Genomic DNA, 24,484 nt, shown 5'->3' on the forward strand with positions numbered 1-24,484 from the left:
TGCAAAAGAAAATAAAAACTGAGCAAATACCATTAACTGGAAAGTCACTCAATGATAATGAAGTTTAAGGTCCAGACACCTCAATAGTCATTCCTTTTAGAATAGATGGACCCGGCCTTCTCTCATTCCATGCATCATATATGCATTTAGTCTCAATATGATTGTTCAATTAAAAATACCTAATGTATTCAGAACTATAAAATTGATCTGATTAGAACAGAACTACATATCAAATGCAATTAAGTGTGGTTGCTTACATAATTTGAGCTGAAATGTTTAAGGTATTTTTTAACTGTTTTCATTTTTATTCTCTTAAACTACTGCAAAATTATATATATTTGTTTTTAAAGTTTGTGTGCCATCCTGATCTATATTCTATAAATTTCTGTACCATTGTGTTATCACATACTTTGCCATTTACTTGGTTTTCTTTTAGTACTATTGGTTATATATAACATTTCCTAAAGTCAGTAAATGCTATTTAAAATGCTATTTCATTAGGAGACTAAAATATTTATTTTGATCAAAATACTGTATTTTGATCACTGATGAACCACTGCGAAAGAGGATATTTTCTCCCCTACAAAGAACAGAAATAGGCACTTCACCCTTAACCATGTTACTGTTGTAGCCAACTTAAGCATTCTAAATGCATTGCCTAAAGTTGATATTCTGTGAACATAAATTCTAAAAGCAATTTGAGCAGTGTGAAATTTTTCATATATTGGTGTTAAAGGAGCAAGCATGCCACAAAAGAGCACCAAATTGGTATTTTAAAGAAATAAACACTTATAAGCTTTTTATCTTCTGTGACAGAAGAAACAAGTTTTATACCATCAGCTCTACCCCTCATTAACTGTACACAGATCACATTATAGAATTATAGAATTTTAGAATTGGAAAGGTAGTTCTTTCTGTTTTATGTACATTTAAAGACTGGTTTAAATTAAAGGAAAAGAGGTATACAATGTAGCCTGTTTTTCTTGATGGGGGGGAAAAGCACGTACAGCTTTAGTTTTAAAACAGTACAGGGTGCGCATTTTAAATTTTGATGAAGAATGTTAAAAGGACAAGACAATTTTGTACAAAACCTCAATTTATTTCAAAGAAATTAAAAATATGTATTTTATATATATTTATATATAAACTTCTATTCCTCTATAAATATAGTTGATCTTGCAATAGTGAACAGAAAGAAATGCATACCAAATTCACATAGCTATGCATTTTAGGGTAAGGTTAAGTCATGGATAATATTTATGACAGGTGCTTATATAAAAAGAAGTTTGAAACAGTACAATCGGAAGAGCAGCAAGTCTGCTGCTATACAAAGGATTAAATATTAAAAGGTGTTTGCCAGTTAAAATTGACACATCTTGCATAAGCCTGTTAAGGAAATATGAGCCATAACAGTTCAGCGAGAACACAGACCAATCATACACAGGCTCTTTTAGCTTTACATATAAATTACTATATTGAAACATCAGGCTTGTAGATTCTTTGGGGTCTCACACCCTATCATTCAACTGAAATCTATTTTTCTTGGCGGCATAAATCACCATGCCTTTCATTCACCTACTAACAAGAAGGAATTAAAACCCACCAGTTATGAAGATATGTAGAAATGAAATGTCAGTGTTATAAATGCTATGAAAATCTGAATAATCCAAGCTGCAGAGATCTTTTACTGGGTTTATGTCCCCCCTTCTTCTTGGTCATACTGAGTAGGTTTGTAAAAATCGACTCAATAGCACTTTTCCTGATGGCTCTCTCCCAGCAAACTCATTAAACAGAACAAAAAAATCTATCAAAAGAGCAGGCTATTAAGAAATGGAGTGTCAAAATCACAATCAAAATGCACCACCTCATCCTCACTACAGATTAACAATTACAACCAATGGCCGCATTTCCATAGAAAGTAGAAGCTGCCTCTTGCAGGCTTAAAAAGCAGGCTGCCCATTCCATATATTAACAAAGTTAAGAGAAAAGTTAGCAGTTTTTTAAAATGGTCAGATGTGTGTAAAGGAGCAGCTGGTGAGAAAAATATCACTCCCAACCTTTCAATTTCATCCTTCTTAAAAACAGGTCACACCTTTAGGCAGAGCTTAGGAAACTTTCTCACCAAGAGTTTGGTGGTGGAGAGAAAGTTTTCTTAGGCAAGGGCTAGGCAATACAGTTTGGTAATAATAACATGCAGTTCCCTTTCCCATACTCCTCCCCAGGTGGGGTGGAACAGGTAAAACTGCTTGCTCCTTTATTCCTTCAGGTCATGCTGAGCAGAGATGGGAGTTAAGGCTTTTCCACTCCCTGTCTGTATTTGTCTTGCAGCGCAGATCAAGTCAGCCGTGCAGCCTACCCAGACAATTTTCCTGAAACCATTAATTCTACTGGTATCAGTGGGGCAATTTATAACATATGTCAAATTATGAATCAGTTATCCTTAATCCTGGACCTAAGCAGCTTGACACACAACTATTACCATGACGTGTGGGGTGGGAGGTGAGAAAAGGAAAGCTATTGGGCTCATTTTGGTTCCTATGATATCAGCTTTGCAAATAAAATAAAGAACATTGATTTTCTTTCTCCTTCAGAGAGAGAAAGAAAGAGAGAGAGAGGGAGAGGGAGGGAGGGAGGAAAGGCTGCAAACTGGTTAAAAAAGTTCTAAATAATTACAAAAGTGAGAACTTTGCAATTTAAATACAAATATACTTACAAAATCTTACAGAGGCTATTTACAACCTCAGATCCACATTCCCAACTTTACAGTAAAATTTAGTCCAGTAGAAGACAAGAGGCAAGGGGAATAAGGTATGTTTCTCCACCAGCACCAACCTCTTTACATCCAGTCCCCTGTGGGCTGGAGAGAAAAGTCATGAGACTTTGGACAGCACCTATGTGACCACTTTACTTTCTGGCTGGGACTGTGAGCAGAGAGGAAGTTCCTTTGCCAGGTGTCTCTGGTTGGTGTGGGAGCTTCACACTGTAGTTTCCCCTTGCTTACTGTTGGTGAGTCTGCTATAGAACTTCCTCCAGGAATTGAGTGTTTTCCCAGACCAGATCCAAAAGCCAGAAGTGATGCCTACAATTAAAGTCATGAGATACTTGATCATAAAGACGGTGAAGTCAGGACTCATGGGCGGGTGGTGGTGGTTACTGGGGCAAGGGATGGCATAGCTCTTGCAGCTTTGAGCAAACCAACTCCTTTCCCACTGTTCCCTAAACGCTTGCTCGTAAAAATAGCAGGCAATGACTATGGTAGCAGGCACTGTGTACAGGACGCTGAAGATCCCTATCCTAACCATCAGCTTTTCCAGCTTCTCTGTCTTGGTACCGTCGTGTTTCATGATGGTCCGGATTCTGAAAAGGGAGACAAATCCAGCCAGGAGGAAAGAAGTGCCAATGAACAAGTAAACAAACAAAGGAGCCAGCACAAAGCCCCGCAGGGCATCCACATTGTTGATGCCCACAAAGCAGACGCCACTCAGCACATCCCCATCCACCTGCCCCAGAGCCAAGATGGTGATGGTTTTGATAGCGGGCACAGCCCAAGCAGCCAGGTGGAAGTACTGGGAGTTGGCCTCGATGGCTTCATGGCCCCACTTCATGCCAGCCGCCAGGAACCAGGTGAGGGAGAGGATCACCCACCAGATGGAGCTGGCCATGCCAAAGAAGTAGAGCATCATGAAGAGAATGGTGCACCCTTCCCGCTTCGTGCCCTGCGCCACCGTCCGCGAGCCATCATCGGAGAAGCGCTCGTTGCACACCACCTTCTCCTCCAGCAGGAACCCTGCAATGTAGGCCACCGCCACCGCCGTGTAGCAGCCGGAGAGGAAGATGATGGGTCTCTCTGGGTAGCTGAAGCGCTTCATGTCCACCAGGTAGGTCAGCACGGTGAAGAGGGTGGAGGCGCAGCACAGCACCGACCAGATGCCAATCCAGGTGCGGGAGAAGCGCAGCTCCTCCTGCCCGAAGTACATGAGCCCGTAGGGGCGCCCGGACTCGCAGGGCGCCCCGCAATCCTTCTCGCCCAGGAAGCGGTAGTTGAGGTAGGAGGGCACCTTGAGCACCCGGGGGCAGGTGAACCTGCCCGCCCGCTCCGCCAGGTGGCTCCCTCCGCCCCCGCCTCCTGCCACGCCGCCGCCGCCGGGCCGCAGCTGCGGGTTGCTGGTCCAGAACTCGGGTCCCAGCGAGGGCGTGGGCGTGCCGCGCTCGGAGGTGTTTTGGCCCACGCAGAGCTCTTCGGCGCCGTGCACGGGGAACTTCTCGCAGCGCAGCGTGTCGGGCCACTGGAAGCCGAACTTGTTCATGAGCGCCTCGCAGCCCTGGCGCGCCCGCTCGCACAGGGAGCGGCAGGGCGGCAGCGCCTGCTCCAGCACTGTGCACACGGGCGCGTACATGGAGCACAGGAAGAACTTGAGCTCGGCCGAGCACTGCACCTTGACGAGCGGGTAGAACTGGTGCACCTCCAGGCCCGCGTCCTCCTGGTTGGTGTGGCCCAGCAAGTTGGGCATGATGGTCTGGTTGTACGCGATGTCCGTGCACAGGGGGATGGTGATGGGCTGGCAGTAGCCGTGGTCCGGTACCGAGATGCCCCGCTCGCCGTTGTACTGCTGCTGCTGCCCCAGAGCGGGAAGCATCGGCGCCTCCGTGCACAGCAGCAGTAGCAGCAGCAGCAGCGGCGGGGAGAGAGCGCCGGCCCGGCTGCCCCTCTCCGCCTCGGCCCCGCTGCAAACTTGCCGAGTCCACTTCTCTGCCATACTTCGCCGGGTCCTCTGGCTGCTGCTCCTGCCGCCGCCGCCTCCCTGTCCAGGTCCCTCCTGCTGCTGCTTCTGCCGCCGCCTTTCACCTCCTCTCCTGCCAGGTCAAACTTGAGCCTCCTGCAGGGGAGGCTGCAAGGAAGAGGAGGACGGCGAGGGCCACCCCGCGAGCACGTCCCTCCGCCGCGCCGCCAGCGCGCTCTGCTCTCTCTCTCTCTCGCCTGCCAGGCAGAGCGCGCCAGCTCCAGCTCTTGCTGCTGCTGCTACCGCCGCCTTTTCTTCTTCTTTCTCCGCCACCGCTGCCGCCTGACCATTTGTGGCAATCCCTCAAGCCCTCTCTCCCTCGAACCGGTTTCCAGGCGCCCCGCAGTCTGCCTTTCACCAGAAGGGAGGAGCCTTGAAACCGACGCCTAAGTTTTCCCTGCGTCAGGGACCGTCGCCCAACATCACTCCCCGCTTCCAAGCGCAGGAGGAGGCGGAGGTCGCCCGATACGGTTTCTCTCTCTCCGCCCTCCCTCCCGCCTCGCTCCTCCTCCAACTTCTCCTCCAGGACACGAGGGGGAGGGGGAGGAGGCCAGGCTTGGTGGGTTTTGCCTTAAAAAGAAGAATAGACCCATATGCTGTGTGAGCAGCTAATGAATAGGAGGGAGCAGACAATTGCTTTCTTCCTCTTTCTACGCCTAAAAATTCGGTGGTTCGCATTTTAATAAAATGCAAAAAGGGAGGGCAGGAGAAGACTTAAGGCAAGGACGTATGTTTGTGAATTAGAGCAAAGTTTTAGAGCATCGCAACTTGGAGGTAGACGCTCGTTTGCTGAGCAGCTTTCAATAAAATAAAAACGACAAAACCCTCAACCACCCAAAACTCTTCACTTGAAATGATTGTAACCTGACGCAGGGAAGTCTTTAGAGGCGGCCTCTTGGCGCGCCTTACTCAGCGATCGCTTCCCAGCCTCCCGCCCTTAAACACACTTGTAAAGTCGACATGAAACGATTATGTATTTTTTTTTTTAAATGAAGCAAACATTAAGTCAGTTTCTTCCCAGAAATTAACATTTAAAATGACAGCTGTTCCCTCCCTCCCTCCACCCATCCATCCGAGAACTTACAAAACACATCATTGCTGGAGGGACTGATGTCAGGCTGGGAGGTGAAATTGGGCAAATATCTCAAAGGATTTGAAAACCAAACCAAAATAAAAAACCAGGACCAACTTTTGTGACCCATTACCTGGGTGGAATTGAGTGTGGCTGGCTTTCAAATAAACATGTGAACATGAGAAGAACCTTTATTCCAGTGGCCCATTTATTCCAGCCAGCAGTGAATCTACATTTTGGGGGCCTTGAAGCTTGAACTGTAACCAGGCCACTTCTCAACCAGCAACAAGGTCTGGGTAACCACTGGTGTCTTCTTCAGTAGGGTTGTTCCATGACAGATCACCATTACTGACTCTCTAACTTTGGGATAGTTGAAATACAGTAAAAAAACAAAAGCAAAAAACACCCCAGTTTGAATTGTTTGACACAAACTGTGGGTGTATTAGACCCAAAAATGTTAAGCAATGAGGACTAAAATCACCTTTGGAGCCCCTCTGGGATTAAGGGTCCTGAACCTTAGGCTTCATTAGTTTCATAGTAGATCTGTCCGAGTCCAGCATCCTGTTCTCCCAGTGACCATACATACCTCTGGGATATCGGCAGCAAAACCTGAGCACAAGAGCATTCTTCCCTCCTGTGGTTCCTAGACACTGATATTCTGAAGCATTAGTAACTGGTCATTGGTAATGCTGCATTACCACCTCTGTGGATGCAGAGCATAGCTACCATGCCTCGTAGCCAGTGAAAGCCTTATCCTCCATGAATTTGTCCAATATAGTAGTATTCTTTTAAAGCCATGCAAGCTGGTGGCCATCACTGACTCGACTAAAAATGAGTCTCATAGTTTAACTCTGTGCTGCATGAATGCATAACTTCCCAAGGTACTCAAGGTACTCCGGTTACTTTTACTAGAGTTAGGTGGTGCTGTGCCCACTGAATAGTATCTTGCTCGTGTTTGATCACTTCCAAGTGTGAGGTTAGGCAGAAACAGCAAAAGAAATGAATTCATAGCTGAAGGAGAGACAGATCTCACTGTGTTTGATCTGTCAGCCAAAAATTAGAGGTAGTTTTAGCTTTGGCTTCAAAAATACATCCCTCACCCACAAATAAGTGCAAGAATTGGGACTTCAGGCTAATGCAGCAAGTCTCTGTAATGCTACAAGGAGGACAAATTGTCATTATGTTTAGTCACTAGGTGGCACCGGACTTAGTTGTGTTTAGCTGGAATCAGGACTTTCCTGTTGTTGTTGTTCTTGTTAGAGACAATAGGAAGGTTCAGGCAATTCATGCCACCATTGCCCATGTGTACAGCAGCCATGCCCCTTTGTTGCCCTTGTGCTTAGCCAGCCTGTGAAGGGGCTTTGTCGACATAAGGAGGAATCCTGGGCCAATCAGGTGGCACCTTTGCAGTGGGGGAGGGGGTACACATGTAGAGCCCCTTCACATGCTGACTGAACATATAAACAAGTTGAATGAAGTCATGGCTTTTGCACATGGGGCGGGGCTAGCACATGTGTGGGGATCATCTGATGACTTCACTGGGTAAATGTGGCTGTAAGCCTGTTTACACACTTCCATTTGCGTTTCCACTGCTGTTGTGGGAAGCGGTATACAAATGGCATTATCTAGCTTCCTGACTGCTGGGTCCTCTAAGGTTTCCATGACAAGTTCAAACTTTTGGGATGGGAGGGAGGATATGCCAAGGACAAAAGATGAACTCAGAATAACTGGTAGCAAAGAAGCTGGGCTGGGAACCAGTGTTACACAATCAAGGTTGTTTCCATACTAATGCTGGTTCCTATAGAAGCAAGTACTAAGAATCTCTCTCTGTCACTTTCCCACCTTCCACCTTTCAGTACATAGATGTGTAATATCACTTTGTAAACTTAGTGTTTCACACACATATAATCTAAACAATATTTACAATGGCCATACTTGGTGGTCACTCTTATTATCGCCTAGGACTTTCTAACCTCCCACTTCACACTTTTGACAACTTCACTGCTCCACCCAAATGCATTGCCTCATAAACCAAAACACACCTGCTGATCTAGCCTTCCCTTCTGGAATATGGTAGTGAATTGTATGAATCAAGGTGTAGAGAGAAACAGTTGAGCCATCTCCCTCCCTAAACAGGTCATCGGATTGTAGCAAGACTCCACCCAGTTGGCCAGAAGGCGTAGTTTGAGGAGTGTAGTCTGCTGGGCAGTAACAGTTGGGGAGATTAAACAAAGACTGCAGATAGAAGCATAACTCTGGTTATGCCACGGGAGAGGAGGACATGTGACTTTAACAACTGGAGCAGCATCCTGAAAATATCAATTTTCATAAAAAGGAAATAAGGGTGGGGGTGAAGTTCCTAGTCCTCATGGAAAACCTGTAACCATCTGACCAATTTCATCCAAAAAAAAAGAGAGATCCAAATAAGATTCCTTGGGAGGTAGTTCCAATGGTTCCAAAAGCTGGGACTTTCCTAACTTGTATCCCAACTCGTCCTTTATTTATTTTTAGATCTATATACTGCACTTCATCCAAATATCTCAGGGTGGTTCACAGGATAAAAATACAGGATAGAAGCACGAAATAAATAGTTAAAACATTAACTGCTCCCTTCCACAAACACATTTTAAAGGCTATAGAAAACCAATCAGCCAAAGGCCTAGTTGAAGAGGTCTGTTTTTTGCTGGTGTCTGAAGATGAACCTCCCTGGGGATAGCATTCCACAAACAGGAAGCCACATTTAATTTTGACCCTCATACGTTTACAGTGGAATCCTATACATGTTTACTGGGCTGTTTTCCAAGGCACTCCTTGGAATTACACATAATTCCATTTCAACTTTCATTTACTTCCCCATCACACCATAAGTTTCCCCTTAAGTTCAAACTCTTTCCATTTGCTCACAGAAACCAACTCCCAAGTGAAATCTGAACAAAAACATACACCCCAGTAAAATGTGCTGCTACATAAGTTGGATAAAGGAACCTAGGATTTTACGTCCTGCTTTGAAAATTAATTTGTAGCTTGTGCACCACAGGTTCCTCGGGTTGTCTACTCACTCAGAAGTCCTAGTGAGTTCAGTGGCACTTACTCCCAGGTATGTGCATGTAGGATTGCAGCCTGTCTCGCACAGAAACGAAACAAGCTGGAATCAAGTCTTTTAGGAGAGAATGTCTTCCAGCTTCTGTTTTGACTCTGTTGCAGTCAATAGCTAGAACATTTTTTTCTGTCTTACAGACAGATCTCAGACTAAATATTTAGGCCACTTCCTTTCTCCCAGCAGTGCTGTCCCACATTCAAAAAAGTTACTACCAACATCTAGTTATAATGAATAGAGGAAGAAAGGCATCTTTTTGAAATAGCATATCATTACCTATCTAGTTTATCTGGTTTTTTAAATAATAAAAAATCTGTAATACACTAACTCCTGGGTACTTGAAAATTCACAGTGCAGGACATTCTATGTTGAGAAAATGAATATATTTAAAGGCTTGCTGGATCTCTTTCAGATATAGTATACATATATTGTATGTAATTATTGCTGATATTCTTTTGGGCCAGCTCTCCTTCCAACAGGGCAATCTCATGCATGTTTACTCAAAAGCAAGTTTCATGACATTCAGTGGGACCGACTCTCTAGTAGATGTGTTTAGAATGGAAGAGCTAGACTGTAGTCCTGCACACCTGGGAATAAGCTCCATGTGGCTTACTACTGAGTAGATATTCATATGATTGCTCTGCTCATTCTCCCCTTTTAATTTTCACCCACAATTAATCAGATACATATACAATCAGATTTGCACAAATTCCATTGCACATGTGGGTTTGCCTCAGTCATTCTAATATGTGAAAAAAGTTTATGACTATCTACTTCCTTTTAGTATGTAGCCATTGAAATGAATGGAAAAGTAATGATTTATTGAGGAGCCTCATGTGTGTGTTGCAACACCTGCAAATGGAAGTTATTTCTAAATCTGCTTTTTGAGCAACTTAATTCTTCCTTAAACAATAGCGCTTTTTCAGATTTATATCTGAATATTTTAAAAATAACACTCATGAGTTTAGACCACCTCAGCAAACATCATTTTCACAACAGGGGAGATAGCAGACATTGTTTGCAAACATGGGGCGGCTTAAATGGTTCACAACAATAATTAATCATTGCTGGGGTTAAATAAACTTTTAAAACTTTTCTTATAACTCACTACAATTTCAAGGTACTGGATGGCAATCCTACACTGGTATGGTCCTAACTATACTGTTCATAGTACAATGGGAACACTTTGTTTGCTTTGTGGAATTACAAATTCAGGTTACTAAATTAATTCTTAACACTTCTGCTAAACAAGAGGAACACCATATTTTAAAAATGGACAGAAACTTGGTTAACAGAGCTGACGTTTGGTCCAAGGAGAGCCAATGCAGGATAGAATCTTAGATCAGGGATATGTGGCTTCAAATCCACTCAGTCAACCCTCACTGGGTCCTTCTCTTTTTCTCACCCTAACCAGGTTTACAGGGTTGTATGGATTAAATGAAGCAGGTACATGTATGATGCCCTGAGTTTCTTGAACAAAAGGTAGAACTAAAGTGTAATAAATACAGTACTGAGATTGGATGTGGGTTCAAAACTTGCTCATAAAGTCATGGATGGCTTTGTACAAAAGATTTTGTCTCCAAATCAGTTCCTTACATTGCAGCTACTGTTGGAGCAGACACATAATAAGATTGATGAATGGTATAAGTTTTTTGTTTTTTGTTTAAGTGCTTGACATTGATTGGTGGAGAGCAGGGACTTTGTCCTTTGTTACAGATCACCCTAAAAGTTTGTGATAGGACAATTTGAAAATTACAATCAAAATAAAAATCTAGACTGATTTGAAAAACCTTGTGTAATTTAGAATGAAGTGTGAACCAGATATATCTGGTCGCGTTGACTCAGGTCTGAAGGAAATGGGCATCTAGGATTGTTACAGTGTGTGCTTAGCATGATGGAACAGTATCATTAAGGCCTTCTTTCTTTTTCTCTTTCCTTCTTTCTTTTTCTCTCGCTTAGTGTGACTTAAAGACACAAAGACCAAGTCTTGCTACACACTGAGATGAAGTGCCTAGCTCTGTATTCAAGACGATGAATTGAAAAAGTGGAGTTTAAGAAGGGGAGCTTTTCAGCTAGAAGAATTTGAACAAGAGTTTGGCCTGCAGCCTGCCAAGGTAATACTTCTATTCTACTATCTACTCTAAGGAATGTGTCAAAACAATCATCAAGGGCTGTCTTTGAGGGGAGATGGAAGATGTATAAACAAGATGAATTAAGGTGCTGCTGACTCCCTTCTTGTTTGGGGGTTGGTGTGAGGTGGACAATGGGACTGTGCTGGTTGTGACGGATGTTAAAATACTTCACAGAGTAAAAAAAATCAGAACTCGGCAAGGATTCCAGGAATTAGTGCTGAATTAGAAGCTAGCCAATAAGTGACCATTTCAAAAATACAGTAAATTAATATAATGAGGTAAGGTTGCAGCAGGGCCTTTACATTTGTGGCACCCAGCCTCTGGAATTTAGGGTGACCGACTCTTATATAATTCAGTGCCAACTAAAAGCATTTAGTTTTTTAAATGTTTTCTCAGGCATTTGCTAGGTGTTGTTGTTGTTGCTGTTGTTGTTGTGAGTTTAGCCAGCTTGACCATGGTGACTTGACATGGTTCAGGGATCTGAAAATCCTCACCACACATTCTCACTACATTTTTATTTATTTTATTCACGTATTAGATCTTTAGATCACTTTTCGCTAAAGGTCCCAAAATGGTTTTCAGTGATACAGATTAAAACCAGGTATAGTTTAAAATAAAACAAATATTTTAAACAATACAGGATAGGGCAGCCTAAAACCTCAGGGCAGGTAAATGAAATGTGTAAAGGAAGGATAGGACCAGAACTACGTTTCGTGGAAACGGCCATTTACCTGCAGCCGTGGAGCCCTGTGGTAGTGTGATACAGCAGCTTTGAAGTTTGCACAGTTTTTTACCTAGAATTAGCCAGAAACAGGTATGCAACCTTGTAGGAGGTGGTGATGGTGGAGAGATACATGTTTTCTGGATATCTGTTGCATCTTTGCTTCCAATGGATTCTGCTCATACAGTCATCCTCAGTTATCAGCACTATCTATCACCCAAAGGAATCAAAATCCCAGAGTCACAAACAATCACACAGCTTTTTATAAACTCACCTGAACTCATTTCTGGCACCTCTCAGGTGAGTTCCTGCACCTCTCAAGTGGGGCACCATTGTCATTCTAAGAAAATGTGGGTGGTGTTCTTGGTGAGTTCCGGCACCTCTTTTTCTTGAAAAATAGTGGTGTGTGTGTGTGTGTGTGTGTGTGTTATGAGGTTCATTGATACTTAGAAACAAGTCGTACTCCAGATCTGATTAATTACAAAGGCCCATTTGACTAGTGACCTTCATTTGACCTTCTCTTACTGTATTGCTCTTGGCTTTTCCTGCACTCTTTCTCTTCAAATAATCTTGTGCAGCACATTGACTGGGGTCTCCAAGAGCTACCTTAGATGCGCCCAGTGGTTGTGGGCATGCTCAATGGGATTTTTTACTTACCCATTTTGAATGGCAGACACCCTCCTCCCCAATGCCACAAGCTGCTCCCCAAAGCACCCTCCATGTGGTCGAGTATCATATCCAAAGTTCCACTGGACAAAAAAAAATAATGCCTAACATAGTACTCTAAATCTCGGCCATGATGGTGTACTGTGGTTTGGATTGACGTGAGACTGGGGGTGGGGAAACCAGGCTGGCTGGCTTGTGGATGGTTCTGTGCTTTTGATCCCTTATGATTCTAATTTTGGGGGAGGGGTGTTCTTGTCGTTTGGCTTGGATAAATAAACCGTGATGCATACCATGAGTTTTATTTACTTTTGTTTATTTACAAGGATTTTTATATACTGCCTATTGCAATCCACCTCAAGGTGGTGTAGATGCTGGTAGTGATCCCCATTGATCAGAGAGGAGGATGCTGTGTTGCTAGGTGGGCCTCATAGCTTACTTTTTTCCACCAAGGCACACCCCTTGAGCAAGTAGTGCAAACCAACTGTTGTGATATATCTGCAAATGTACACGGAGAAATGCATGTGGCAAAAAGAGAGAGCCAAAGGAAAAAAATATATAGTTGCCCTAGAAATCAGGTTTACGGCAGTAGTTTTTGCATTTGATTGGACATCAATTACCATGCAAACTAAAAGCAAGCAAATCCTCATGCCTCATCAAGTGCGTGTAGAATCTTCAACATTTTCAAATGATAGACTAATAGCAAAATACAATTATTGAGATTGCCAAAGCACCTTGCCCCAGAAAATATGAAAGTGCCGTGTTCAAAGCACTTGGAAAATAAACTCCCATTCTTTACAGCCCCGTCGTCCCTATGGGATTTGGCATAAGACAGACTAGAAAATTTCTAAGAAATGTCAGGTTTCCTTTGCTGGCATTTTTTCTTTATATTATTATTACTTTGTTCTGAGCAGAAACAACTTGGGCTCAAAAGGTAAAATTCATTGACTGTAGATTTTACTAAATGCGAGTTTAGTCGTGCAAGCAAAGAGAAGCGGAGAGTGTACTAAATATGACTACGTTTTACAATCCCTTTCTTCCCTCTTCTCCTTCTACATTCCTCCCTCCCCCCCTCCTTCTTTTTTTTGATAAGCACTTAAGAGAAGCCCATTCACTGGAAGCTGCCAATTCTTTTATTTACAATAAGAACAGATTGGGGAGACTAGAGAAAATGTGTGTGGCAAATTAGGGTGAACTCAGTGGCCTGAATTTTAAATGTGAGGGAGGAAATATATATGAAGGGATCTTTCCATGCACTCCTCCCCTTCCCCCACCTTTTCTTTCTGAAACTGTCCTAAAGCCATTATCATAGTTGAATACTTTGCATAATGGAAAACACAGTCACCTCAGATCTTCTTTTGCATGACAAACTCTTGATTAGAAAAATAATAGAATGGAAATGGAATTGGTGTTTACTATGGATGGCTGGAGAAAAGAACCCAGCATTAAAAGCAACAAGGGCAAGAGAAAAGGAGAAAACGCTCGACATCCCGGCGTATGATACAGACAGATGACTGAGTCTTTTCACAACAATATAAGCTTGTTTATAGTCAGGCCCTGGAGGCTGAGAAAAGTAGGGAAATTGATTTTAAAATAAATAAATAAATCCTACAATGAGAATTCTTTACCCTTAAAAACGGAACAGAAACTTTTATTCATAGATCCAAATGTATGACTCTCCCTATCTGGAGAGAAAAACAATTCATGAACCGCTTTTTAAGTGTACTGACAATGAACCAGAAAAGAAGAGAGTGGTGTTTAGTGAATTACACCAGTTGCCCATTTAGCCCCATACTACCTAAGTGGGTGAGTAGCAGCCATGCTACATACAACTCAGCACCTTGGACAGATACCCTTTCTAGCTCAACTACACCCCATCTCAAGGTAGTTCCATACAGTTCTGGTAGTCTGGCGTGGGCACCCTTTTTTTCCTGTCAAGGACCAAATGCCAATTGTGGGCAGGGCTGAAGCCAGTTATGGGTGGGTGGGGACTCCTCTCTCTGTGTTTCTGATGCCTACTCCTTCTTCTCTTTTAACATATTTCTCTACAACCAGCAGCTTGCTGAAGGATGGATGGCCGGTTCATCTTCTAAGCTGTTTAATCATAGAGAGCACTTGAATTTGGTCTGAGGGCAACAGAACGTTAGGCTATGGCCCACACAAATTGCTGATAAATTCACATGGCATTGGGGGTGGCAGCAAAGGGTTCTGTGCGGCAGGGATGGGGAATAGGTGCCCCCCAGATGTTTTTGGACTCTGTCAGCCACAGTCAGCATGCCAGAGATGAGGGTAGTTGCAGTCCAACAACATCTGGAGGGCCACAGATTCCCTATTCCTGCTGCACAAGCAATGCACACTTAAAGGTAATGTGTAAGTCTTCCTGTCAACCTTTGCACCAACAGGACTAAGTATTCTTCTGCAGTGAAAGTGTAGAAACCCATGGTGGTCCATGGCATGTGGGTGGAGGAATCAGAATTCTATGGTAGGACAATACCTTTCTTTGATATCAACCCAAGTGTCACAGGATAGCTATGACTGTGGTACATATATAAATTAGTTTTTTAAATGTTCTTTATTGCTTTTATTAAGTATTACAACTATTTAATTTGTTGTTAAAAAGAAAAGCAAAGAAAGAAATTCCAAGAAACACCAATACATGATATAAAAGATTCAACATCGTATGTCGCTGATACATTAAATCACCTTCTACTCTTTCAATGTGACTTTCATCCACCTCACTGTGGGTCCTTTCTTCCTTTTCTAACTGTGTCCTTTTTCACCTTACAATTCATCGGTATTGGGTACATGCATAAATTACAATGCATCAGGTGAACCCACTGCTGGGGATGGAAATGGCCAGCTCTGGAGACCTGGCAGCTGCCTTAGGGTGCTGGGTTTTGGTGCTGGTCCTGGATGTTTGTCTTGGCTACAAATCCTGAAGGGACCCCGCACCATGGCCATCTTGCCTTGTGGCACTGCTGTTTGTGGCAAGAGTGACACTTGAGCCCCAAGCCACAGGTTGTCCATCTGGAGGCAAGGCTACCAGACACAGCAGAGCTGCTGGAGAAGGCAGTCATAAATTAGTGGTTGGGAGAGAAAGGCAAGACTGAGCCAGAAGCTGCTAAGCTGGACCCATCCTTGGTGCACCTGATGGCTGGGTCTGCAGCATTAGTTTTTGCTTTGCTTTGTTTTGAAGGAAGGATAACAAAGTCAGCCACGGCACCTTCAGCAAACACAGCTGACATGTTTGAGTCTCTAGACTTTTTCTTCCTCACAAACAAGCTGATAAGAGATGCTTTTTAGCTGGCTTTTTCTCCACCTCCTTCTCCTTCTCCCCCTCCTTTTTCTTTTGCCTCTACTCTGTCTGACCCAGGAAAAAACAAACAAACAACAAAACAAAATCCCATAAGAAAGGGCAAGAAGTTCTGAGATCTGCTACATGGTTATTGTTACTAGGGAAACGACTTCCTTCACCGTCTTGTGTTCAGCGGCTCCGGCTGACTTCTCTCCCCCTCCTCAGTGTCAGGCAACAATGCAAAGAGAGTGGCACAAAGGGAGAGGCAGATCCATATGGCCTATGTATTCCCATACATGTGTCAGCCCCACTTTCAAGAGCTGAAATGTTGCCCTTTCATAAAGCGAGCTTAATTATATTTAATAAACTTGAAGACTGTGTAAGGCAGAGCAGTGAAGAAGTCTACTTCCCTTATGCCTTTAACGCCATAATTTTTCACAGTTTGGTGCGGTATATAAGCTCCAGGTTTGATTACTGTAATGAGCTTTAAATGGGGTTGCATTTGAAGGCAGTTTGGAAACTGTATCTAACTCAGAAGGGCAAGTGGCCAGATTGATGGCTGAAAGCAGAAACCAGATCATGTAGCACCTATCCTGGCCTGGCTGCCTATACATTTTGAGACCCCAGTACTTGACAGAACACTTCTGCCACCATGACCCTGGTTACAACCTTAGGTCAACCCCTGAAGCCCACTTCCAGCTGCCTTTCCAAGGGTGGTTCAGAGAGTGGTGACAAAGGGCCTTTTCAGTAGTGGCCCCCTATATGTGAAAAGCTTTTCAGCACTTGGTAACGACATTCCTCTCCTCCCGAGCACCTGATGAGATATGGAAGTTGCTTTCTGCCTGCCTTAGTTAATTATCCTTTTACTTTTTTACTTCTTATCCAGTAGCATGTTGTGACTATGGTATCATTTTATATTGTTGTCTTGTATGGTTTTTTTTGTGTGTAATTTAATCTACTGCAAGATGCCTTGAGTCTTTTTTAGAAATAGGTGCCTACGAATTTTAATGAGCTTAAACTGCAGCAAAACCGTATCTTCAGGAAGAGTGGCATATAGATGTGCAGAGTGAGCAGGAGCTCCAGGAAGCACCTCCTGCGGCTCCCCCCCTTAAGCTGCAATTGTCTAAAGAGAGCAAGGGCCAAGCCACCTGCTTTGCCTGCGCTTTGAGACATGCCGTCTTATAGCAAGTGAGAGAAGCAGATGTCACTCCACTTCCACCCCCTCAAATGAATTCACATTTCCACCAGAAAAGAGACCTAGGTGCACTATAAGAGGAACTTTCTTGACAATAGGTAGCATCCACAATTTCTACAGGAAAAATGTCATGTCTGTTGCTAAGAAGAATGAACAGTGGGACATTGGGGTTAGAGGCCAGGGTAATTGAAATTTGACCTGTGCAACCATTGCTGTAAATCATGGCTCTTAAGGTTTACTGTAAGCACATGTGGCCAAACGGAACAACCCGTTGGCGAGTAAATATTAGCAGAAACACATTTGTTGGCAGCTGGTTCAAATATGCATGTGCAAGCCAAACAAGGAAGTGTCATTGCCATGCTACAAATAAATCAAAATGTGGGGGATCTTTGACCCTTCGGATATTTATGAACTACGACTTCCATCATCCCTGGCTATTGGCCTTGCTAGCTGGGACAGATGGGAAATGTAGGTTATCAGCATCAGGAGAGCCAAAGGTACCTCACCCTTGAAATATATGAAAGAGCTTAAGAGACAACTGTTTCAGTTTTCTAGTGTGGAATGATACTGGCATGTTTATAGATCCCCCTGTTCCTTTCTTCCATTCCAGGTGGACAGTCTCCTGGGAAAACAGAATCCCCTCCACAATGAAACACAGGGATGAATCTGGACAATAAGTTAGATTAAATTAGTTCCCCCTGTATCAGTTGGGTTTCAAGTTAACAAGCAAATCAGGGCTAAGTGAAGCCTAAATGATAACAGTGAGCACTAAGTTAAACTAACTAGGAGCACAGGAAGGAACATTGGCAAGCTGCCTTATACTGAATTAGACCATTTGTCTATCTAGCTCAGTATTGTCTGCACTGTTTGGCAGCAGCTGTCCAGGATTTCAGACTGTGCTCTCACCCAGCCTTACCTAGAGATGGCAGGGATTGAATTTAGGACCTTCTGTAGACAAAGCACATGCTCTACCACTGAGCTATAGCTCTTCCCCATAAACATCATCTAAAACTGAGCCTGGATCTAGTCCCAAGTTTCCATTTTGGCTTTCAAGTTATGCACTTCTGGATCCAAACCCAAGCTATTTACATGTAATAGTAGAGTCAACAGCAATAGTTCATTTTACAAAAAGAAATAAATCACAAACTGTTTAATATAACCAGTTTCCAAGCCATGTACAATTTTTTAAAAATTAAATATATCCAGTAAAGTAAAAGATAACATAGGGTGATATTCAATGTTAAGGTAAAGGTACCCCCTGCCCGTACGGGCCAGTCTTGACAGACTCTGGGGTTGTGCGCCCATCTCACTTAAGAGGCCAGGGGCCAGCGCTGTCCGGAGACACTTCCGGGTCACGTGGCCAGCGTGACAAAGCTGCATCTGGCGAGCCAGAGCCGCACACGGAAACGCCGTTTACCTTCCCGCTGGTAAGCGGTCCCTATTTATCTACTTGCACCCGGAGGTGCTTTCGAACTGCTAGGTTGACAGGCGCTGGGACCGAGCAGCGGGAGCGCACCCCGCCGCAGGGATTCGAACCGCCGACCTTTCGATCGGCAAGTCCTAGGCGCTGAGGCTTTAACCCACAGCGCCACCTGCGTCCCATTCAATGTTAGTCACACTTATAAAGTAGACCTATTGGGCCAGCCTTGTTGGCAGAAGACCCACACAGACCTTTTGCTTTTGCCAGCGCAGCTCCCTTACTTCCTCTTGTGCACACACATGCTTCCCCAAAAATAGGCTCTAGGGGATTCAGGAGAACCCCCAGAAGAATGCAAAGGGGAGGAGGGAGGAATCATTTAGTTCGGCAAATTGAAAAGCTTGGGCAGACAGAATGATTGGAAGAGTGCAGTGTTAAATAGCACCCATCAAAATCAATGTACCTTAATTCTACAGCTTTCAATGGTCTGTTTTGAGTATCATTAAAGTTGGGTATCACCCATGCTTCACAACTCTGTATTGACCAACAAAACAATGCAAATATGAATAATTTTCTTCATATTTATAATCTGAATTGTCATGCTCTCTGATGCTGTCCTTGTCTGGGTCAGAGCATACTATTTTATATGTACATCAGGCTAACCCTGGGAAATGCTTGCTACTGTCAAAAGAAACACTTCAATATACGAACAACTTCTCAAGGGATGCAAGTCAACAGACTTTGCATCCCTCCAAACTAAAACAATTGGCCTCTCAGGATTGTAGATATTAGCATCTCAATCTAGAAGTAAATTTTCTCAAGTAGATACATTATTGGTCTGTGGGGAAGCTTTTAAAAGATAACTTAGGATGTTATTTTGAATTCGGAGTTTATATTATACCCTACCGTACTTAGGTGAGCAACAAAGCAAAAAAAAGTGTGAACCTCAAACTAAGTGACATATTAAAATACGGCGTCTTCTCAGGCGTCTGTAAATATCAATGTCAGTCAACACTACCACTTTTCAATAAATATATTAAATTTGCAGTGCAAAATGAGGAGAAACAAACATTATATGGTAACTATCCAAAGATCATAATCACCGTGTGTCAGCACAATATAAAAGCCTTTTAAAAAATAGCTAAAAAGGCCGTTTTGTAAATTATCAGACTTACCAAAGCCAAATGCACATGTACGTACACACACACCCACACACCCACACCCCCCCCTTGTACTAAAGACTGGTAACCCTGGACTGCCATTGCACACAATAAAACAAACCTGGTACATTTGCTTTTTAATAGTGATTTAGTACCGGGGATCTATTCCGCCCTTTGGAACAAAATATTGAGGGTGAGCTTGATGGAGTGTAAGGTATCAATGGTTCCTGGTTGTGACGGCTATAAACTATGTCTGGTGTAGGAGGCAGTATGCCTCTGAATATCAGTTGCTCAAAATCACAAGAGGGGAGAGTGTTGTTCCACTTGGGTTGTGCTTGTGCCAGGTCCCACTGGCACCTGTTTGGCTTGTCGGGCTAGAGGGGCCTTGTGTCTTACCCAACAGGGCTCTTACGTTTTCATAAGGCTGAGAATGAAAAGTGTGTGCTTGGGAGAAAGCTCTGGATTTCTCCTTCCCAGCTGTAAATCAGTGTTCTTGTTTTAATGTGGTGGCTTCTTCTGTTGCTGCATGGCTCCAGAGGCGTACCTAGGCTCCCTTGGCAAGCAGCTGTATGGGTGCCTCTGAATCTGAGAGAGACCATGGACCAGAAACTTGGCTTTTCGTTGCCTTTTGCACTCCACCAGAAGTGTACCTAGACACTTCCTTCCCTCTGAGCTCTGCTGGACACTGGGCTCACTCTTCTGATAGGGCTGGTGGCCTTCTAGGGAGGGGGCCCCACAGGGCTGCTGCGACAGCCCACACCAATGACTGGATTCCTTCATTGAGGCACCCAGAGAAATCTGTGCACCTCGCCTGGCCACCCAGGTAGCGGAGGGGCAGCCCCAGATGGGCGGACTGGCTGGCTCCTAGACACTCTGAACCAGGGCAGGAGTGACAATTTTTGCACACACACACCCAGGCCTTGTCGGGAGCCAATTTGGTCCAACCCTATGTGTGCCCTTGCATGGTGCTACATTAAAAAAGCACTGAATTCTACCAAAGGATTGAAAGAAAGAATGAAGAACACACTGGGAGTGGGCCTGGTTCCTTCTGGGTTGTATCCAGTGGTAGTTGTACTCTGTGTAGACCTACTGAAAAGACTAGATTAATTCAATTGATTTTCAATAGGTCTGCTGTGAGTAGAAACATAGTTGTATATTGGGTATAGTTGGATAGGACTGAACTGATCCATCAGAACTCCTCTTATGTTCCATATTATTGCTCCTGGAACTTCTCACCGTTTGGGGGAAGTGGGGGTGCGCGCACACACACACACACACACACACACACACACTATACCTGTCCCAACCACAACAGTTCTGCATTTTTGATTCCATAGTATTGGATAATCAAGCAGTTGAGTAACTATAGACTTGGATAACTCAACTAGTGCATTATAATAATTTTTTGTCCCAGTATCTCCATGCTAATTAATCTTGTACCCTTTAACATTTCTTACTTTCCTCAGCTGCAAACTTTGTGTTTCTTTCTCAAAGATGAATTTCCTTCTACCCTTCCTTTCCTTCAACTTACTGCTGTCTCTCTGAGCTGCCATCATTCCTATTCCTCTCTCTCTCTCTCTTTCAGACATCAAATCTTTCTCCCCTGCCCTTATATTTCCCAAGGGTTCTCAGCAGGAAATGCAAGACAGCAGGCAGCTCCCAAATGTCCGACTGGGCATCAGCAGTTGTCTCTCTTGGTGCTGTTAGAATGCACAGCTTGTTCGCACACTATTGATGCAAGACAGTCTAGATTCTGAAGTAGTGTGTGTTTCGTGAGATATTTCCCAGCTTGGAAGCACAGTCTTGGTTGTGGAAAAACATTCTAAGAATTGCTGCCTTTAGGCCTCCAAGCCAGAATGGTTTGTTCCAAGATACTATCAAAATACTGATAGCGATGTAGCACCTTCTCTTTGCAGAAATTCCAGAAAATAAAAAGTACAAAACTAGATGTTGCTAAAAAAAAGAACAAAATTTCAGTCCTGCCCCCTCCCCAATCAAATCAGTTTTGTTGCAGTGCATCCCCAAAGCTATTATTTATGGTTTGAATGTGTGCCAGTTACCTCTGCAATGAAGTAGGATAAAATGTCACAAGAACTAGGAAGTTGTGTTAACTGGAAAAGACAAAGTGGCAAAGAAATATAGAAAGTGCATATTGTTTGTTATTATGGCATGTATTTTTGTGCTTTTCTTGGTAAACTGTCCTGTGATCCTCAGATGAAGAATGGTATAAAGGTAAAGGGACCCCTGACCATTAGGTCCAGTCGTGACCGACTCTGGGGTTGCGGTGCTCATCTTGCTTTATTGGCCGAGGGAGCCGGTGTACAGCTTCCGGGTCATGTGGCCAGCATGACTAAGCTGCTTCTGGAGAACCAGAGCAGCGCATGGAAACGCCGTTTACCTTCCTGCGGGAGCAGTACCTATTTATCTACTTGCACTTTGAGGTGCTTTCGAACTGCTAGGCTGGCAGGAGCAGGGACCGAACAATGGGAGCTCACCTCGTCGCGGGGATTTGAACCGCCGACCTTCTGATCGGCAAGCCCTAGGCTCTGTGGTTTAACCCACAGCACCACCCGCGTCCCAGGAAGAATGGTATAGAAACCTAATAAATAATAATAATCCTCCATAGATTTGGTCTCCAGCTCCCACCACCCCTGACCATTGATCATGCTGTCTGGAGCTGATGGAGATGGGAGTCCCAACATCTGGAGGACTGCATGTTCTCCAACCCTGCCTTAGGCAAACAAGACAGCTTTTGAACTGGGCTCCAGTCTTGGCCTTCTCAAAAGGTGCTGTCAGGAACAGGTCAGCAGTAACTCACATGGCTTCAGTGAAGTTAACTCTTTATTCAAAGAAACAAGACAGCTCAGGAGGCCAGACCTAGTGAGCACAAGCAACTCTTCCCAGTAGAACTTGCCCCTATGAGACACTTGTGAGGACTGAAGGTACCTGCTTTCCACCACTTTCAAAGCCCTATCCTCCCCCAGTTCCTTCTCAATCAATCTAAGGCTTCATCATCTTGCCTGCTTTTGCTCTGTGCTCATCATAGCTCTTCGGGTTCTGGAAGACCACAGGGGAGAGGAGCTGGTCACAGCAGGAGGGACAGACAGTTTGGCTTCCTCACCAGCCTAACACATCGCTATTTCTTGGCCACCACTCCTCTCCAGCCTCCTCTTCTGCCTCTGGTTCTGGACTGCTCTCTGCCACAGGCTCTTCCTGCTCACTAAACCCCATTACCTCTTCAGCTTCCAACAACTTCTCCCAGTCTTCTCCCTCTGACCACTCATTATCATCCCACCACTAATCCCCTGCCTCTGAGCCTCCTTCCCTTGGAGATTCCCACCACCATTCTGCATCCAGACAATCCATGACAGGTGCTCAGAGTTCTCTGCTCTAGCCTCAAACCCCACAAAGGTAACAAAAAAATTAATTTCAATAAATGGCAACCCTATGTGACATTACTTACTATTTTGCCTCCAGCTTTACCCCTCCTTAGAAGCCACCCAGCAAGCTCAGGGTGTAATAATGCTTTCACTGATAACAAGAGAAAATTGACCCATTCCAGTCTTGAGGAAGTGACATCTTTGATCATGAAATGTGCTTTGGTTGGCTAGCGGTTGAATTATCTTTACAACCACTGCATAATTTGCTGCCATTAAAATGGCCACCTATAGACACAGTTCTTCCATTCATTCTGTGACCATCGGGTGAATGGGCAAAGAGATAGCCAGTTTTGAGAATCCTTCACCTGCTAATTGTTCTCACTCCACAAGGTCTTGAAAGTAGGGAATAAGGTAATCCACTGCTAAGCTGTTTCTCTTCATGGTAATATGTCACTGGGACAGGGAGAAAAAGGAGAAATTTCCTAAGCTTGATGTGCTAGGTCTGGCCATCAGTGGTTAAGAAGATAGTGTCCAGCACAAGCAGAGCTTTATTTTACCTAGCAGGAGCAAAGTTTGGACAATGCGGAGAAAGATCTCTTTCCTGTCAGTGTTTTGTGTCCCTGGCTACTAGCTGAGGAGAAAGCTTTTCATTCTGAAATATGCTGCTGTTCCCACCGTCTGTAGAGACAGGAATATTAGCACTGTGAATTAATCACAAATTCATCTCTCTCTCTCTGGAAATAGAACAGAGCTTAGCAATTGTGTGCTCTACTTGTTCAGCAAGCACCACTGGAAGGAACAACCGTGGAACTGTTAGTGTGCTCTTAGCTATTGTGCTTGACACTCTCAGCATGATTCACTGCAGACAATATATACGACTATTCACAAGGGGAATGAACAGTAAATACTAGGCCCTGGATTTTTTTTTTTAATAATAAAAAGTCTTGTCAGTTGTTTCCTGATTTGTATCCTTTATCCTCCTCGCTCTTGTGCAGTATAAGCTTCTCAAAGCTAATGCCCATAACACCACCCCCCACTGGTAGCAGCGGGCTGTTTTGCTGCTGTAGGGTTCACACTGCTATGATTTACAATGGCGACCATTATTCTGAAAAGCTGTGCATTAACCTAGTGGCACAGGGTTGCTCAAACACCTTCCCTCTGGTTTTACTTTCCTCTGGGGAGCAGTAGCTATTACAGCAAAAGCTTTCTTGGTGGTAACAGCCAGGCTGAACTTGGCAAGAGGAACAGCTAAGAAGCAACTTGAAATATGAGCTATATCCACATAACCAAATTATATTGTTTTGAAGAGTGTTAGTGGTTCCCCACCCCCCAATGGTGGTACTTTGATCCTGTGTAGAAAGAAGGTTGCCTTAAGCACAGCCTCTGAATTTGTATTTTTGTCCTGTATCTTGAACGAAATATAACCACAGGGGAATGAACAAACAGGACATTTCTTGTTAATTCAAGATCTCATTGCCACCATCGGTTTAAACCCAGAGGGAATGAACAAATGACAATATTGTGCTGCAATTTGTTCTCAAAAAGTAAATTTATCAATAAAGCCAATGGAA

The 24,484-nt window shown here is 43.9% G+C and overlaps 1 protein-coding gene and 1 long non-coding RNA gene across 2 annotated transcripts in view; one reads left to right on the forward strand and one right to left on the reverse strand.

The window, feature by feature from the left end:
* LOC309353385 overlaps positions 1 to 24,484 on the forward strand; it is a 307,936-nt gene that overhangs the window by 166,478 nt on the left and 116,974 nt on the right. Inside the window, exon 11 of the long non-coding RNA XR_014161767.1 lies at positions 10,910 to 11,064. This is a non-coding gene — a long non-coding RNA (uncharacterized lncRNA). The remainder of the gene's footprint in view (positions 1 to 10,909; positions 11,065 to 24,484) is intronic.
* FZD1 (frizzled class receptor 1) lies at positions 1,079 to 5,526 on the reverse strand. The gene has a single exon (XM_081882895.1). It carries the CDS (start codon positions 4,755 to 4,757, stop codon positions 2,976 to 2,978), a length of 1,782 nt encoding a protein of 593 aa, XP_081739021.1. The 5' UTR covers positions 4,758 to 5,526; the 3' UTR covers positions 1,079 to 2,975.

This window comes from Podarcis melisellensis, assembly GCF_964234715.1.
Source record: "Podarcis melisellensis genome assembly, chromosome: 12".
Taxonomy (NCBI): domain Eukaryota; kingdom Metazoa; phylum Chordata; class Lepidosauria; order Squamata; family Lacertidae; genus Podarcis; species Podarcis melisellensis.

What these genes read in the sequence shown, in the direction of transcription:
- FZD1 (XM_081882895.1), bottom strand. Translation starts at nt 4,757, where the DNA reads ATGGCAGAGAAGTGGACTCGGCAAGTTTGCAGCGGGGCCGAGGCGGAG.